This window comes from Haemorhous mexicanus, chromosome 3 (genome assembly GCF_027477595.1).
Source record: "Haemorhous mexicanus isolate bHaeMex1 chromosome 3, bHaeMex1.pri, whole genome shotgun sequence".
Taxonomy (NCBI): Eukaryota; Metazoa; Chordata; class Aves; order Passeriformes; family Fringillidae; genus Haemorhous; species Haemorhous mexicanus.
In genome coordinates this window covers 43899489-43918584 of record NC_082343.1, presented here as the reverse complement: position 1 = coordinate 43918584, position 19096 = coordinate 43899489, and the positions used below count along the sequence as shown (strand labels likewise).

General features: G+C 40.5%; 1 protein-coding gene across 4 annotated transcripts in view; it reads left to right on the top strand.

Annotated features, from left to right (window-relative positions):
- The first annotated feature begins 355 nt into the window (after nt 1-355).
- GALNT2 (polypeptide N-acetylgalactosaminyltransferase 2) overlaps nt 356-19096 on the top strand; it is a 93521-nt gene continuing 74780 nt past the window's right edge. The window contains exons 1-2 of one of the 4 annotated variants that reach the window (XM_059841583.1): nt 4166-4298; nt 6903-7004. Coding sequence is in view for 2 of the 4 variants with exons in the window: in XM_059841580.1 (XP_059697563.1) it covers nt 4176-4298 (123 nt within the window). In the remaining 2 variants the exon portion in view is untranslated. Of the gene's footprint in view, nt 404-4093; nt 4299-6902; nt 7035-19096 lie in introns of those variants that run through there. The other 3 variants (XM_059841582.1, XM_059841581.1, XM_059841580.1) reach the window with 3 other exon arrangements.

The window sequence follows — 19096 nt, the reverse complement described above, 5'->3', positions numbered from 1 at the left end:
CTACAAACACATACTGGCCTCGTGCTGGGTCAAGATTTCAAGATATTAGTAGACCTATATCCTCTACAGATGTATTTTGAATTTCATGTAAATGTGGGATTTCTGTGTTATAAAACACCCTACATTAGGCTAATAAGTAATCTTTCTCATGAGAGAGGAGAAATTATTTACTTTGTGACATAACTGCATAGATTTGAAAGAATGTAATATGAACTGGATCACCTACGTTTTAGCTTCCACATATCAAAGAGGTTGTGACATCTTGAACAGTTATATTTTTGCCTTTTAAAGTCTTTTAAACTTATTTTCTATGTTTTAGACCCGGTCTGAAAATCCTTCTTCCTATTTTTGCAAGGACAAGATTGCTAGCATGAGTAAGAGGTTGACTCACTTATTCCTGAAGGTGAGGATTGCTTTCCATTTGCCCTGCAGAAGGATTTGTTCACCTTTGACTAGATAATATAACTTCAGAAAAGGATAAGCAACTTTTGTGTTATCCAAATTAGTCTGATCATCGTTGTGGCTGGTTTTGTACCCTCCCTTATATGAGTTCAGTGATGTTCCCTCTGGTTTACACCCTAACTAGATCAGAATTCTGTCCCTCAAATCTAGGTGTCTGCAGTGCAGATCAAAAGCAAAGTTTTGATAATTCCTTCTGCAAATTTCACTCCCATTTGTACTCTCACATGCTTGATCTCTTTTGTTTAAAGAGCTGTGCTTGATACAGAAGCATTTCTATTCTGTGAATCATTCTAGCAATGCTGCTTTTAAAATATGCTAATATTTTCTTTTGAAATGCACTGGAAAAATAATTAAAAATATCTTACATTTTTCTTGAATTCCTTCCTTTAATTGAAGTGCATTTTTTTCAGTTTTTCTTTGCTGACTAAACATGTTAGGACTTTTGAGGTAAAAAGATATCTGTATGCAGATGCATTGTAATAGAACAGGCAGCTTTTCCTAGAGTTGAATCAATGTAACATTTTCCATTCTAAACCTCTGTGTTTTCTGTGGTCTCTGAAATATAAATGATTCAGGATGAAATCTGCCGAATTGGGACTTTGTCCAAATGTGAATATTTTGGAAAGACTTGAACAAAACTGGTTCAGCCAGTTCAGAATATCAGGAGAGTAGAAAAAAAAATTCTTGATCTAAATAGACTCTTACAACCTTTTTTTTGAGCATTTCTGTAATTTATCAGTGGAAGGCTGAAAAATGAACTCTGACATGGAAATAGCCTTCCTTGAAGTAGGCATGTATCTGCTTGTTTGAGAAGAAATTAGTTTTGATTTGACTGAGTTATAAACCTTTGAGAACAGTGGTTGTGCATGAGCAGTGGATTATTTCGATAAGCTTGTGAAGTGTGCAGCTATGTAAGAATTTTCTGCACATGCACGGCTGGCTAATTTTGCTGGAAAGGGAAAAACCTATCAAAGCACATTGCTAAAATCATAGAAAATACCTGCGGCTGCAGGGAGACCTTTGAAGACCATCCCAAGATATTTAAGACTATGAAAAGGGCAAGAAAAGTTCCTGTAGGCTTTGTAGGGTGTTTAAAGACTAAGTGGTCTGCAGATTTTGTAAAGTTAAATAGGATTATGGCTTCCCTTAGCAAATGAAAGTGTATGATGTTTTCTGTGGTGACATATGTCATGCAAAGCACCCTTTCTCTCAGCAGTCCAGTGAAGGAATCTCCCAGCAGCAGAAAAGTTACTTCTCTATCTCATTGTAGAGCTCAAGAAGTAGGAGTTTATCAGGATGTTCCCAAGCTGGGGTGGCTGAGTCCTCTGATTTATACAGAAAACTTCGCTATTAGAAATTTAGCTTTGGAGTGAGGGGTGTTTATGTGTGTATGTGTGCATGTGTCTTTTTAGATGCAGGCACAGTCAGTGATTTTGGAGGAACTGCTCTCACTTGCATCAAACACACTCTGGATAAATCAAAAACTCTCATCTAGAATATCTGTGTGTCTCCTGGCAGCCCATACTCTCCAGTGTACATCACTTCAAATATATGATAGCTATTTGATCCCAAAACTTGTATTTTGATGAAATTGGGTGTCTGTCTCCAATTCCCTCCAAACTAAATTCATAATGCTCAGTTTATTGAAAGATTCATTTGCTCTGAAGAAATCAATCTCTTTGTTTTACACTCCCTGAACTTATTTGGGATTCCTTCCTTTAGAATCCCAATCCATGGGTCTTTTTACCCATGCTATCTCTCCAGCAGTGCTATGGCAGGTAGGAAGGTATGCAGTTATCCCCTGAAATCTCTGCATGCCAAACAACTTCTGCCCAGGTAGTGCCAACACTGACACAATTCACCTTCTTGACAAGACTGTCAGTGGACTGACTGTGCTGGCGAGCAGGTGAGTTTTTGATGCCATTTCTTCTACCGCTGGATCTTTTCCTCTTTATGCAATAGAATTTATGCCAGACCCTCTGGCCACATCCTGGCCCAGCTTGGTGAGCAGTCTGCTACAGAGGCTCTGTAGCCACCGGTGTGGCTGGACTGACAGAAGCCTGACATTGGTGTGGAGACAAGGAGAAATGTGGGGTACAGTCAGAACACGTGGGAGTAAAATAGTCTACGGATAGTACACAGTGAGATGACAGAAAAAAACCCAAAACAGTTCAAACCCAGGAATGCTCTCCTTTGAGTTGATATTATGCCTCTGACATAGAAGTGCTTTTTAATTCTTAGAGAACATGTCTCTTGTTAGTTTTGTGTTCTCATTTCTTGATGTCTCACAGTGGGATGAGATAGCAGCAAATGCTGAACAACAGGAAACTCATTGGCATGGAATAACAGCAGCATGAGCTGTGCACATGCGAGTCAGTGAACGAGCGACACTGCAGTGTCTGTCCTAGGGTGTTCAGGGGTGGAACTGGTTAACTAGAAAGACAGATAATTTTACCAGACAATGAGCCCATATCAACAGACCAGCCTCTAAGAGCAGAGCCTTATGTGGGTCACCCATCTGGAAAAATCCAGGCAGAAGCCCCCAGAGATCCTTTTAGGCCTGCGTTAGTGGTGCCCATGCTTCCAGATTGGGCACTGCTGTAGTGGTGACTTCAGAAGTGCAAGTGGAGCAGGTACGTGACGTCAGTGGGGTGGTGGGCTGTCAGATCCCACAGGGCCATGGAAAAATCTCTTCAATAATGTCATGCAGAGGGTAGTGGACATGTCCTGACAAGACTTTGTTTTCTGACCTTTGAGGCATAATGAAGACCTGCCTCGCTACCTACCTCAAGTGACTTCAGGGACAACACCTTCTTAGAGCACATTTTCCATTCTGAAAAGAGTCAGAGACACAACTTGGGTTGTGGTCAGTCTGGAATTTCTGGTGGCCTGGGAGCCTCTATGTGATCATCCAACATGAGTAGGGGAACAAGACAACTCCAAAGAGGTGAGAGCCACACACTAGCGCTGTATTATGGTCCTTGGAGGATGCACTGAACGAGGGCGCAGCCACTACCATCCGCTGTGAGCCCGGAGCACCCCTCATGTCCGAGGTGTCGCTGCGGCACTGCCCACGGCCCAGCTGCGCGGGGACGCCGCGCACGGCTGCGGGAGCGCGGGCACAGACACTTCGGGCTAGGGCAGGCCGGGGGTGCGGGGCGCGGACCGGGGCCAGTCTGGAGTTTTTGCGGTACCGAGAGTCACGGTGTAATCGGCCAGTATGAGCGGGGAGGGAGTGGGACAACTCCGAGGAGGAGAGACCCGCACAGCCGCGCAGTCCCGCGGTGCCCCGCCGCCTCAGAGCGGGGAGCGGCCTCCCCCCCGCCGCCTGCCCGCTGCCCGCGGGGCGCGGCTCCCGCCCCCCAGCCCGGCTCAGGCAGCGCCCGCGGAGACCCGCGACCGGCGGGGGGCGCCCGGGGGTGCCCGGCGGCGGGAGGGGCCGGTCCGGGCCGTGCCGGTGCCCGCCCTGCGGGGGGCGCGCAGCCCCCGGCCCGCGGGCGCGGCGGAGGCGGCGGCCCGGCGTGCTGCAACCATGGCGACGGCGGCGGAGCCGGCCCGCCCCCCGCGGGGCCGGGCGGCGCGGGATTGGTCGGGGGGCGGGCGCTCGCCCTCTGCCCCCTGACCCTGCGCGGCGGCGGCGGCGGCGGCAGGAGCGGAGGCGGCGGCTGCTGGCGGCCGTTTCCTGGTGGCCTGGTGGCGGCGCGGGAGGGAGGATGCGGCGCAGGTCTCGGCTGCTGCTCTGCTTCGCCTTCCTCTGGGTGCTGGGCATCGCCTACTACATGTACTCGGGCGGCAGCGCCGCTCTGGCCGGCGGCGGCGGAGGCGGCAGGAGGAAGGTGAGAGCTCAGCCCGGGGAAGGTGCGCCCGCTCCCTGCCCCGGCGGCGGGGCGGCGCGGGCCGGGCGGGGGGCAGCGCTGCGCGGCCCTCGGGCTGGGAACAGGGGCGGCGGCCGGGGCGATCTCTTCACCACCGCTCGCTCGCAGGCGGCGTGAAACTGCCCCGGGCTGCTCCTTCCCCCTTCCCGCCCGCCCTTCTCCAGCCCGCTTCCCGGAGGCAGATGGCTTCTTTGTGGACTTCAGACCGATTTCAGCCCCGTCGCGTCGCTCCTTATCCAACTGCAGCCGGCCACGTCCCGGGCCGGGGGAAGTTGGTGTGGGAAGGGAGGGTGGGGAGGGCCAGGGCTGCGCTCCGGGGCGGGGGGGCCCCGCCTGGCTCCGCTCCGCTCCCGGCACTGAGCGTCTGCCCCTTTCAGCATTCCCCGCCGGCACCGGAGTCCTTCGGGCTCATGTTCCCACCTAGAGAGCACGCGAGGATCCGAGCTGCTAATGCATTTTCCCTTTGGATGCAAAGCGCTTTCCTTTCCCTTTAGCTCTGTGTCTGAAGGGTACCGTTTTCCGACCGGTTTTGCAATATTCCAGGAAATTGCCGGATTTGTCATGTTTTGTGTCTGTGGCGTGGAAGGTCTGTCTCTTCCTTCTTACAGCAGCTCATGTTACAAGTGTTAGTAATGTTCAAGAAGTTCCCTGCGGACAATACATGAGTAATTTTTCAGTATTCTGGCCATCAAGTTATTAAATAGATTTTCCAAGGTGTTGTAGTAATTCATCGATCAGGAGCACAGCTGGAAGTTAAGCGCATCACAGTTCACGTTTGTGTCAATCAGAACGGGTTTTTGTGGCATGATGTGGACAAAGTTGCCACTTCCCACTATCTCTGCTTAGAAAAATTAAGTGCTTTTTCTTTTGTGGTGTTTCATCTGCAATAAAGAATAGAAAATCAAGAGCTTTTAGAAACTGCTGTTTAAGTCTTCTATTTTGAAATAGGAAAGGTGTAAAGTATCTCATAATCATGTAATTTTTTTACAAAAAACCCAAAATAGGGCAAGAGGGCAACTGAATGAAGTGCACTACACATGTACGTTGTTGTTTGCTAATGAATTTCTGCCTCCTGTTAAATGAAAAATAGTGTTCTGTAGGTCTAGCTGATGTATAAAAAGAAGAATATTTTTATCTTTCTTTGATACAGTTTGGTTCATCACTGTATGTATTCCCTGCAAAAAAATGCTGATGACTGGTTCCTGTGTCAGGTTGTGGAAGCAAATACTTGGACGGCTACTTATGTGAGCAAGGGTTTAGAGAATGAGTCACTGCTTGCTGATAATTGCCTCTCTGTCCTGTTTTTTATTCTCTCTGTACCTTAGGAATGTGTTCAACAGGGACTTTTGATGTAATATATTAAAGTAAGTGTAAGTATGTATTGCCACATACAAGCTCCTGATCCTTCAAAGTAGATACAATAGCAGAAATAGATCAGGCATGTGATAGGAGGTAAGGCAGTAGCCTAAAGCCTTTCTTGAAGAACCACCAGAGTGTATTTAGAAAGTAAAAGCAATCTTACACTGCTGCTGTATAACGGGATAAAGAAAAGCTATCAAGGCAAATGTATCTGCAGATAGGGAAACATTTTTAACTCTTATGGTGCGTTGCACTTGGAGTTTCCAGATAGATTTGCTATTCTGTTCAATTAATTTTTACTGCTGGGGAAACTGCAGTGTGGGGGTAGTGATTTGCCCAAGGTCACCTGGAAGACTTGGTGAGAATAAAAAAGAAGCCAGTATTTCTGAGTAAGAGTCTGGTGTTTAATCTGCTGGAACCTGTTGCTGTTTATTATTGATATTAGTAGCAGTTTTTATTATGGTTTTAAGAGATCAATGAACCTGTTACTTGCTTCAGTAGCATAATTTGGTGTCATTCTGCACAAAATTTAGTAAACCATACTGGTCTGGGTAATTGGGAAAGTTTAGTAAGGAATAATTTTAAGAAAGTGAGACATTTCATAGACCTGAGCCGAAGCCCAGTGCTGTGTTTAAAAATATGGAAGTTTAAAGTAAGGCCGTGGTAAGGAAGAAAGTAGGTACTGTGACCACAAGAAACAAGTGGGGAAATTAACTATTATATGTGGATTGGTGATTTAGGATTCTATTTTCTGTCAGTGAAGCATAAAATTTAATCCCAGGCTTCAGCGTAGGTTAGCAAATGTAAGGAGAGGAAGATGTGTATAGTGTAATAGCTTTTGAATCAGAATAAAAGGCTTATTAACTTAGTGTCAGACACTGGTGTAAAGCAAAAAACACAGACTGTCTTAAACTTAGGAGCAAAAACCCTGCTGTAGTAAATTTCTTGATGTGTATGACTTCCTATACTCCTTTTGACATGCCCACTATTTCAATATAATGGAAACAGAGTTGCTTATAGGAGAACACAATTTTTAATAAATTGTAGTCTCTGCTGTTTTCAGTCTATAAATTTACAAAAAGCAGGAGGGAATAGTTCTTCATTTGTTTAAGTAATTTGCATGTTAATTACAGATCTGATTGTACAAACAGAATGTGTTTTTCCATAAGGATTATATTTTTCTTTTTTTTTTTTTTCCATGCACAGACCTAATGTGTTATTCAGACATACTGGACTTGTTTGATATGGCACCCAGTCCTGTGATGTGTTGAACAGCACCAATTCTCTTTCTCTTCAGTAGAGTTGAAGGTGTGTGCCCTCTGCCAGGATTGCACCTGAGTAAGAGAAAAGAGTGATTTTTTTTTTTTAATTTGCTTTCCTTATTAGAGTAGTGTCAGAGTTAATCTGAGCTCCTGTTTATTTTGGTTCTTCATCTGCAGCCTGTCTAATAAGACCTGTGAAGCTGTTTGGATGTTGCAGGGTGTGGTACAGCCTTGATAAAGTCTTTGGCCCCTCTCAACAGTGGTGCAATCCACAGCTCTGTGTGCAGTGTATTGGCCTGCTAGGGTCTGAGCAGACATGAAAGAGTCTAAAGCACACAAAGTACAAGATGTCTCACTGGTAAATGTGTAAATAATAATAACCTGAAAAAAAAAAAAGGTACAATGCTTCTCATTCTGGACCTAGGCATAAAAACTGTACTAAAAAGAAGTGATGTATTCCACATCTGGAATTTTGTGTGTGACAACTTTTTTTTTTTTTTTTTAAATCTGCTTGAAAAGAAAAGGGTAGAATCAAAGCCTTTCATTCACAATGTACTTGAAGGGGACAGAAATATTTTGGGTTTTTTTCCCCCCTTCTTCCCTCCAGTGAATCTCCAATCAAAATTTTTGTGAACATGAGAGAGCCATGTTCAGTTGACTCCTTTCCAGCTGGATCACTGAGTTGTAGATTGGAAAGAGTGAGTCTGATTCACATGTCTAAAGGTTAGAGAAATGATTCCCATACAGAGGCTGTGACAGAGAAGAGAGCAAGTTGAAAGCCTAACAATTGTGAGACTGAAAAAAAATGTGGTCTACTTTTATGTTCACTAAATGTGTTTTATATTAGAAAGCCTTGGGAGTTGAGACTGGAAGTTCCCTTCTTTTCATGGATAAATTTCCTAACCCAGAGCAAAAGCAGTTCATGCTCTCTTAGACTTGCATAAAAATGCAGCAGCTTCTGCAAGATGGGTAGAAAGCCAAAGTCCTCCTGATGTGATCCCCTCCTATAACTGGTGTGAATTTGTATATTTGTCGCACAGATCTTAAATTGTTGAACCACTAAGCACTTGCACAATAGAGTGACTGAATTGGAATCAAAAAGAAATTTAAAAACCCAATACAACAAAACCTCACACCAAAACCAGCCAAAAACTCCAGCTGATTTCTAAAGAACTTGCTCTTCTAGGCATTAAGAAAGTAGCTCCATGTAATTGAGACCTTCAGGCTGGACAGAGGAAGGTCTGCATCTTGTTGAAAGTGCCAAATGCTTTGCTGCTGCCAAGAGAGAAATCCTCAGAGGCATCCCCAGAAGGAGGAGATCTGTGGGCAGAATGGGGATTTACTGGTGAAAGCTAAGGCATCCAGAGAAGCCTGCAAGGTTAAGCCACAGCTGAACCAAGGTTCGTAGCCTTCTGGATTTAGGTGCCAGAGTGCTGACAAGCTTTTGCATTTGTTGCCACATAAAAAATCTCAGTTGTTTTTAAGTAGAACATCTGTCATCTTCCACCCTGTCTAGAGGAGAAGGCTAAAAGCAATATTTCAGTAAGGAGTTATGGATCACTTTCACAGGTAGTTCCTACATTTAGAAACATTCTTTGTTTTCATCAACTCCACCCCCCTGAAAACCAAAACCCCAAACTGTCTTGAACTAGAAGGCTGTTACTCTCTTGACTCTCCAGATTTACTGGGTATAATGGAATGAACTGGAGAAATCTAATTTAGGGCTAGTTGAGCCACAAGGAGGCAGGCTTTTACTGTGGAACTGGTTATCCTGTACATAGTGCTAGTTTTCCCTTCTCTTCCCTTGTGTTTGTTTTGCTTTTTTTCTTTATTATGGAGCAGACTTTAGATAGGTGTCTGTACTGGAGCTAGCTGAGGTGAAAAAAATGAAGGTAAAGGCTGATGCTTCATATCGAGTATGATTAAAAACGTCTCAGTCGCTGGGTAAAGCAGGGGGAAAAGAAGCAAGCCTTGTAAGTTCTTGTTCTGGATGGATAAAACTTTAAAATAACTCCTTTTAGCATACACAAAGCTTTCTTTTCCTTTTTTTTTTTTTTTTTTTTTTTTTTTTTGGCCTCCTCTACTATTTCTGTTACTGGTAAAAGAGGCTTTTATTGACATTGTACGTAATGGCACACATAGCACTCTTCCTCTCTTCCTGCATAAACTACAGATTTAGTGCTTTTTTGATGGTTTAGGTAAGGAGGAAAGGAAATGTGTGTTGACTTAAGTTCATTAATCGCTTTATGTGCAACTTGAGTGTTTCTCTTGAGGTATGTGAAACAAAGGGGTTAAACTTCAAATCTGTTGGTTTCTTTCATCACAGGAAGGCATTGCCTGCTTTAATTTCTAAATACTGTTTACTTTGCCACATCATTTTTAATGTAACTTTAGTCCCTTATGTGTTGTGACGTTGAATGTGATTTTTGATACCTTGATCCTGAGACAAGTGAAGATATCAGAGGTTAAAAAAGTCAAATTGTCATATGTCCTTTTCTGTATCATTCACATCCTAGAAGGTGCAAAGAGATAGAAAATGATGTTCCTCTCTATAACAGGTAACAGTTTCTGCTAAATAGATCTTTCTTTTCTATGATTCTGTAATAAATGGGAAAGAGATTAAATGCCCAGGCACTTCAATAATAAATCTGTCCTCTCACTAGAATGTAAATGTCATACATGTATATTTTCTTAATCTAACATATGTCAATTGACTAAATTACTGTCTCGGCAATTCAGCCACTTATTTTTATGGATTACTTCATAAAACTTAACTTTGGGTGCAATGAAAAGGTGGTCTATTGCAAATTCTGCGCAGTCACTTTAGGTCTGTAGCTGTTTTCTCTTTTCCTCTCATTTTTTAAATGCCTCTTTGAGGGAGTTTCTTTGTTTGTTGACATGGAGAAAGAAATTCTTTGCTTAGAATACTTGTGTTGTCCCCTGCAACCTGCTAGGTTAGAAGCTGAGTGATACAGAGGCTATGGCTCTTGGATTACTGTTAGCTGCTTGTTTCATAAATGCAGAAATAGAGCAGGGCCGTAGATATAGAAGGGGTTGGAGAAACAAGAATGACTTTTTTGGTAGTTTAATACCAAATGGGGTAGTTAAGCACCTTTCCCTGTTATTTTTCCCTTTCATGTGGGTATTGTAGTAGTTTGCTGTGCTTCTGTGTTATTTCATTGCTGCTGTGGTTTGCTGCTTTCTGGAATCTCTGGTACAAAGGTTGTAAGTTGTAGTAATGTCCTTTGACAGATTGGTAGTCCACTAACTAATTGTGCATTTGCCTTACCTGTTTTTGTCCCATCACTCTTGTGATTTGGGGTGTATTGCAAATAAATGCCAGTAATTTTTGACATGTGTTCTAGACACTTCCAAAGATATAACATAAAAAGTGGTGGAATGGCACTTTTTTTGTAATTTAGAAAGGGCACAATATGACTTCATGTGAAGTGGAAAAAAAGTTACGAGATTCATCTTAATGGTGCTACCTCACTTATTCTTTACACCAGCCTAGAATAAAAAGATAAACTGTGTAAACAAATCTTAGCAAACTTAATTCTTAGTCTTCAAAATTACATGAGCATTCAACATTTTTTCCTTGGAAATCCTGTTATTTTTTCCTCTTTTGACTTGCCTGTCCTTTTCAGTTTTTCAATGTGATGTGTTATCTAAGTGTTTGTGTATAACTGGTACTGTTTGGTTAACATGATGGTATGTTAGATGAGAGAAATTATATTGTCTGCTGGAAAGCTGCTTATGATGATTCCTTAGTACAGAATAGAAGAGACACCTTTGTCATGGAGCTGGGTGTCCCAACAGAGTGACCCTTGTTGCATGCCTAGAAGCTGTTTAAAAACAATTCTACCAGGCAGCCTAGAAAATGAGTTTGCTTGGCTTTTGGTAGCTACATATAATTTATACATAATTTAATATGCAGTACTTTTGGTTAATTTAAATCAGTTTGAAAAGAAAACATTAGAATGCAGTTGGTCCTGTGAATAGAAACTGCCTAAATTAAGTCAGTGCCAATGATTTGTTTTAAGTTGATTTGGTCCACTTACTTTTCTTAAATAACCTACTCTTGACAGTGGTTAAGCTATAGTGATACAAAGCAATATATAGCCAGGTGGTGTACAAGCATTTTTTAACTCCCAGCCCAACAGTAACATTGGGACTAAATGTGATTTTTATTAGGACTTAGAAGAAGATATGTATTGCTAATATGTTGGCAATGCCATGTGTTGGCAAATCATTTGAATTCTAAAAATGAATCTGCAGGAAGCAGTGAGGCATTTGCAATTTTTTCAGGAATATGGGGCTGAATGTCATTGCCCGAATATATCAGGATATTGTGGAAGTGGAATATCAGTGTGGGTGTTACAGAAGGAAACGCTAAGCAGGTTGTTAAAATTATATATTGCCATCATGTAATGCAAAGTGGTGGTATCTTAAGCTATATGAATTTTAAAACCTGGGTGCAGTCTTTCATGCTGTTTGTTTTGAATTAAGTTAGGTGCCCTCTTCTCTTCTGCTTTTCTATTTCATTTAAGCTTTCAAAGGAATAGGGGATGGATTGAGGAGGGAAAAGGGGGGAAAAAGTTAGGTGTCCACATCAAAATGTTTGGTTTGTGTGTTTGGGATTTTGAAGATATGGCATAAGAGAATCTAGCTAACACTAGAAATTGAACCATTTCATGTTCCCTCTAAGTCCATCAAGTTCTTTCAAAGGAATCTTCATACAGGGACCTTTTTTGATAAGTGGAAGCGAAGATATTTGAATGTCTGATGTTTTTTCCTTTTCCTCCATTACTTGGAGAATGAATTTTTTTGTATACCAGTATCTTACTGTCATATCCAGAGTATATGTTTAGCTGTCATTCACTTAAATGTTCATTTGCCATGTGTTCTTACCATGAATTAAGCAGACCTCCTATTTATTGTGTCACGTGAAGTCATTAATGATCAAGAAAGTTAAAAAAAATCATCATGTGTTTTCCTTTCTATGAACTGAATCCTGTGTTAGAATGTAGCATATTTTAAATTTATATTTGGCTTATAGATAGGATTTTTTAAATTGTTTCTTTGTGTGTTTTTATTGGATCTGTCACATTGAATGTTAAAAAATATGACTGGCTTCCAGTGTAGCCTGCTAAAATTACTATCAAGACTATTGTTTTTTTCTTTTTTACTTTTCGTCTGTCTAAACTGTTTAATTTTTCCACTATCCCTGTTTTAGACAATAGTTTTGTTAATTGCTCAGGGTACCTGTATTGTCATTTAAACAAGTTAAAATATGGTAGTTCAGATAGCTCCAACTGTCTGAACTACCATACTTCAACTGACAGCAGCACATTTGTGTAAAGGGACTGTGCAGACAGATGTTGGTTTTGAGCTTTGCTTATCAAATGCAAATGGGAAAAGAACAGGATAGTAAAAGAACAGCAAGTTTGAATTTTAGGGCATTCCATATATCTCCGAAATTGCTATGTAGTGCACGTCAAAGGCAATAATTTGGATTTCTCTTCTTTGTAGCTGTGGTCTTGTATGGAAAAAAAAGAGCCTATTGAAAAGGTTGCAAGTTCAGTTGTTAATAACTTCTCTGAAGCTGTAAAATTGTCATAAAACCTGGGAGCTTTATTAAGGAAAGCAGAGAATAGCTAGAGATTCTGCTGAGTTCAAGCATTATTAAAGTGCAATGGACCACCTGTACTGAGTAACAGATCTGCTTGAACAAAAGGACTTTGGCCAAGGAAAGACTATGCAAAGAATTGGCACCCAGCTAATGCTATTGTGCATGAATTCTCAAAGAGCTATGACTTGATGACCAGAAAATGTTTTCTCCTTGTATTAAGTTCCAAATGTTTAGCCACCCTGGAGATACAAGCACAGCTGAAATTTGTTACTAAAATAGATTTTCTCTATCTGGCCTGTTGGTTTACAGATGGTCAATAAATACATGAGTGTGTGTATATAATTGATATATGTTTTGGTGATGTGAAGGTTTTTAAGTTGCTTGGTTTTTCTTTTCTTACTTCTTTTATGTGAAATGGGAAAGTCTGTTCACTCAAGTACACTTTGACTCTCTCGGGGCCTTGGTAAGGAAAAGGAAAGTTTTGTCCTCATAAAGTAGTTCATTTGGTAGCAAATTGCTCCCGGCTAATGGTGGACCAGCCTAGATACTTAGAGGTTACATTGTTCCAATATTGGGAAATGCCCCTGTGGCAAAACTGCTGCTGTGGTATGTGTGCCTACCAAGAGCGTGGGGGTGATGGAATTGCAGTATCTCTCTGCTGGAGCGTGTCAGTGTGTCACAAAATTAGGTCTGCACGTGTTGTCCAGACAGTGTAATAAGCTCTTGTTATGGTGGTGGCATGGCTCCTGCTACAGTGGAATGCCAAAGTCCTTCCAGTTGCTGTGGCACACCATCCATCGACTGCAGCCTTGGCATTATCTGAGTGGAGCAAATGGGGGCTGGTCTTTAGTCCTCTGACTTGTGCTCTTACAGCACAAGTAAAATGTGTTGCTTTGCCAGCATCCACTGAAATGAAGATGTGCTACGTCATTTAGCCTCAACAAACATCAAACTAACTGTTCCACCATGTGGAATAGTTACAACACATATACACCATGTTAGTGACTACTCTTTAAGGAAATGTTCTTTTTTGTCCCAGTGATGCAGTGTATACCTTCCTTTCAGTGTCCTCTGAAAGTGCTGTGGGTGAACAGTAATTGTAGCAAGTCCTGTAAGGACTCGGTGAGAAAATTGGAGCTGGATTCCTAAAAGAGCAGAGTCATTCTTAAAACCGCTTAAACTTTGATAGATGTCTATCAAAGACAATGTCCCCACCACATAGGCTAACCTGTGTGCTTTCTGTTAATAAGTATGGTTTAAGAATTTGCAGGTCTTGACAATTAAATTAAAGGGCATTTGAAGTCTGAAATAAGTATTTAGATGAAAAGTAGCGGGCAGTGGGCTAGCAAAGATCAGCAGTTTTTTACATTCTTAGCTTTCTTAGTTTAGTGTTCAAAAAGTAATGTAGAGATTTGACTTATTTGTACTGCAAACAGTATGTCTGAAGGCCCTTTTTTGATGAAACTTCTTTTCCTATAGAGATATAAGTGCAAGTGTTGTTTAGCCTGGTAGATTCTTAGAGAAAAGATTGAACTGAGTGACAGGTTGTTGATACCACCCCTGAGTTATCACAAGACTTAGAAATATGTTAGGGCAAAATGTATACTGATGAGAGAATAAAAAAAAATACATTTTGAAAGACTTCTCTGCAATGGCTTTCAGATTTCTGAAAGGCTTGGTAAGAATGCGGTATGTCTTGTTAAGGTACAGTTTCTCAGTTATTCCCAATACGTTCTGAATATTCTCTAGTAAAAATAAGCAAGAGATACCTAAAATATCTGTCTTTTTACAAAGCAAAAGCTATTTGCTTAAAAATCTATTTCAGTTACCTACTGAGATAACTAATGCCTCTTGCATCCTACATACAATAGTGAGAAAATCATGGTGCATCAAGGTGTTAAAATCAGCCTGCAATCATTTAATGTTGTCTCTCATGTGCGTGCAATTCTAAGAGCCAGAAACTTTGGCAAAGTCTGATTTTATACACATGGATTATCATGGTGTGTGACTTTTCAAAAAATTTTTTTTGGTTTTCTTTATTCCCTAGTGGTTGCAGATGTTTCAGATTTGGTCATTGTTTTTTCTTTTAGTTAAGCATGTAGAAAATATTTTGACAGTTTCAGAGTACATTTTCTAGGTTGTTTCTGTATAAGTAATCCTTTTCTTGGTAAACTTGGCTGTTGTAAACATTGTTCAACTGTATTGGAAAGAGTGATGAAAGGATACCACCACTTGCTCAAAACACTTTTGAATGTTGTGTTGTAGCACTGTTTAGAGTTCTGGTTCTGTTGTGCCAGAGATTGAATGGTCGTAACAGGTTATTTCTACACCATGAACTTAGAAAAGGGTTTATTCCCAGCAGGATTTAGATACCTGAGTATGAATGTTAGCTGTGGTCGTATGGTAGAAATTCTCATGTGTTTCTCTCTTGCTGTGGCCTTTTGCTCAAAACCAGAGTTGTTTTGTACTCAGCAAACTTTATTAGATAATTGCCTTTTATTGATTAAGTCTCAGTAATTGAATGAATTTCAAGAAGTTATAATGTCCCAAGTTATATGTCATATGGAAAAGATAGCTCAAGCTTTTCAGTCTTCAGCACTGAGGTACAATGGGACCTTGTGCTTCTTACTGAGCTTACTAGAGTATGGATCTGGAGCTGGTACAGTAGTCAGGCTATGCAGGGAGCCATGTCTAGTGTCTAATCTTAGTTGATGCTGACCACTTCTGAAACCCTCAGTTCACATATGTTCAGTTTAGTTTAGAATTGTGATATTGTAATGTTTATTTCCAAGAGCAGCTTACAGCTCAGGGGCAGGCAACAGTTTGGAAATGTCATGGTATTTGTTCAAATTAATTGTGATTGTGGCTGTCATCTCATGATGTTGTTATCCTAGTTTCTGAGATGAGTTTCCAGTGTAGAAGTATGGAAGAAAATTGTTGTAAAAACTGATTGCTTTTTCAGTTGTGCTTTGAATATTTTTTTTTTTAAGGGAACTTTTATTTGAATGACTTGGTGAAATCTTGTAGGGACTTAAAAAACTATGTTAAGAGGTTCTGGTTTTAGTACACCCAGTTTGTGATGAAAGGCAGTTTGTAATGTTGAATAAGCAAGGTGTTGGATGCTGGTGGGTGTAGGTACTTGTTAGTTTTTGAAGATATTGTCTTCTTTCAAAAAAGATGTGACTGGTAGAGAGCTTAGAGCCCTGCTGTACTTAAGAAGGCAATTTCTTATAAAATATTCCACAGAAACACTGACATTATCTGAGTTTAAGACTCTAAGCATTTGTTTATGTATGCAAAACAAATGTCTGTAGTTGGCTTTGATTATTAATACTTTTTTTGTTTGAGTCTTATATCCCATCTTATTTTGAGTTTATCGCTAGCTATATATTTATGTAGGTTATCCCCTTAGCTATATGACTTAGCTGTGTCCTTTCTTCTTGTAGTGTCATAATGCATTGTGAGAACCTCCTGGCACATGATATGTGGTTTTTTTAAAGCATAATTAGTTTCGACAGGTTTTTAGGTAGAGATTCTATTTTATTATACAAATGAAGATAGATGTAGAGCTTATTTTGGCAAAATGTGAGTGTGACTTTTGTTCTCAGTGTTTTGGGGTTTTTTTTGTTTAAAACTAAAGACAGTGGCCTTCTTGTTGATACTGATAGTATTGTATGAGAAACAGCAGCAAACAAATTAAGCATATTTCTCACAGTATTCTTGCTTAGTTTATGAACTTCGCAGTAATGCAGCTTGATATCAAGTGAGTTGAAGATATTTGTCTCCATTTGTGTTCTGTAGGCTAAAGTAATGCACTCCCTATCCTGGAGGAAGGTGATAGAGCAGGAGCATTAAATGATCAATCTGGAAAATGTGATTTCTCATTAGCATCTTATCAGAATAATTAAAGAGCTTTTTGTGATTGGCTAGGGCTTGTGGATATCAAATTTCTAGCACTGAATTCTTTTGTCAGCTGGAGGAAGAAGAGTCTCCAATGGGAGAGTTTTTTTGGAATTATTTCAGTTGCTGTTCTGGCAACTGAATGATGTTTTCATTTAGACTGTTCTCATGCTCTTACTGGCAGTAGGCTATAGCAGCTGGGATGGCAGCATGTTTGCTTTCTTGTGACATGGTTTAGTCTTCTTTTTCTGGCTTATCAATTTAAGACAATAATTGTGTAGTTATTTTCTCCTCCTGTATTTGAATGGCTTTTTGCCATTATACCAACAGTGAAGAAAATGGCAGTGGAATGATAGGAAGTGCTAGTGCTGCCTTCCCTTCTGGTTTTGGAAGTCAGACTTATTTTTGCATGCCTGAATGCTATTATTTGCCCCAGCACAATGATCAAGCACTTGATTCTTTTCTTCCACAGAATATCCTGAGTTGGAAGGGAGAAAACAAAGCTTTCCCAGGTCTGCCAGTGAACAGCAGCGCTTTCCAGTTACTGCAATGATATTAGAATGGATAGAACTACTTTTGAGATGGGAATTGTTTCAATTGTACTCTTTGAATAGAAGCCTAACATTGTAGGGGCTACATTCCTCCTGTTTCTTTGAGTGCCAGCATCCATAAATGTGTGGTCTTCATGTCCATGTTAACCTGAAGATTAATTCCCTCAATACTTAGGCGAGTATAGGCTATCTCACGTGCAGCACTGTGTACTTTTTCAGCTGTTAACTTAATTCTCCCTGGTTTTTCTGGAAGTGCAGTTCTAGCTCTTATGCCTATTCAAATACGAGAGGTGACTTTAACGTACCCTGCCCTCTTACTCCCTTGAGAACTGAATATGTGCAGCAGAAATTGTATTGGCTCTATTTGCCCAGTTTCTGTGCTGTGCTCCTGGATTTGTATTTGAATTTCTAGCAGCTTTGCTCTTCATATCATAGTTGAAAATTAAGAACTGTGTAAATTAATTGCTTGTTCTTTTTCCATGCAAGTATGTAAAGCCACTGAAACTTACATGGCATATTCCTGCCAGGCAATAAAGAATATAGTGTAAGAAGTGTTCTTGGGAAATGTGCCGTCTAGCCAGCAGCTTAAAAAGACAAAGGTAGATGGACCCTTGATTATTTTCTGCTAACTAGAACTCTTAGGATCTTAGATTTAAGGATTAAATTATTGCATCCTGGTAGAATATGAAAAGAAAGTTCAATATTTCAGTAAGTAACTTAAGCTAGGAACTGGCTGCTTCTATTTTTGATGCCCAAACCCAGTGTTTCTGTGAAGGAAGAAGGGCTGCAGGAATCTAGTAATTTTAATAGTATCTGGCACACACTGACATTTTACTTGTGTTCTGCAACAGAAAAGAGAGAGATAATTATACAGGCTGCTGCTTTGTTTTAAAGGCTTACTAGCTGTTGTACGTAATTTTCATCAGTTGCCAACCATGCATCCTGAGTAGAGAAGGAAGTAATGTGTTGAAGATAAGCTGCAGGTCATAAAAAAAGAAAGGTATTTTAAAGATGTGTAGCCTTTTACTTTGCTTTTGTCTATCTCAGAAAATCATCACAAGCCCTAAGAGAACAAATGTGTTTTCACTAATCTTAGTGTTAGTATAAAATCATGCCTGTATTGTCTGCACTCTGCATGAAAGTCAAATCCAGTTGAACTGAAGAAAATCTGGGGAGAATACCATGCTGCAGAGTTTTTTTGATGTTCATTTGTACTAATGGCAGCAATATATAATTTTAATTATTCTATTAAATTCTCTTAGCTTTTACTTCTACAAAACGATAAATAGTCTCTGTGCTAAGAATAGCAAAGCAGTTTCAGGCTGAGCTGTTCAGTATACCTATTTACCAAGTTTGCTTGCAGGCAAAAGCAGTTATTTTCTATTCAGACCAAACATGAATAGAAATCTGTTCTCTTCATGTTTGTTTGGTTTTTTGGGCTCTTGTATCCCTCTGCTTGACCGTTCTGTCACTTCTTGACGACACAACTGATTTATTTCTTTTTCAGTCATGTTTGGATTTTAATGGTGACAATTGGGTTTTCTCAGACAGTCAGCTGCCTTCAGATTTGCATTAGCAGAGAAGGAGGCTTTTAGAAATGGAAATTACGTCTATCATGATACTATGGTGTCTTTTTTGTCATCTCTGAAGAATGGCATGTATAGAGAGAAATAAAATATGTTGTGTATGAGTCTTCAAATCAAGCTAAGCTACGATAGTCATGGTGTATGATCCTAGGACACCAGGTCATTTTGATTGTACCCACTTTTGATGGATAGATTTCCAAGTAACTTTCAAGTCACAGTCATCTGTAAAAACTGGGTTTTGTGTCACCACTAATGATGTTACAAAGACTGTTGGAAATATTCCTCTGGGTGGGAAAACTCACAACTGGCAAAATTAAGGTGTTGCAAATCTCTTAAGAGAAGGGTCAGTTTACTCTGTAACCATCACTGTGACTCCAGCTATTGAAAAACTGGATTTAGGTTATCTTTAAAGCTAGAGTATATGTCCCTTTTTTGCATTGATGGCTCTTAGAGAACTCACAGTAACTTT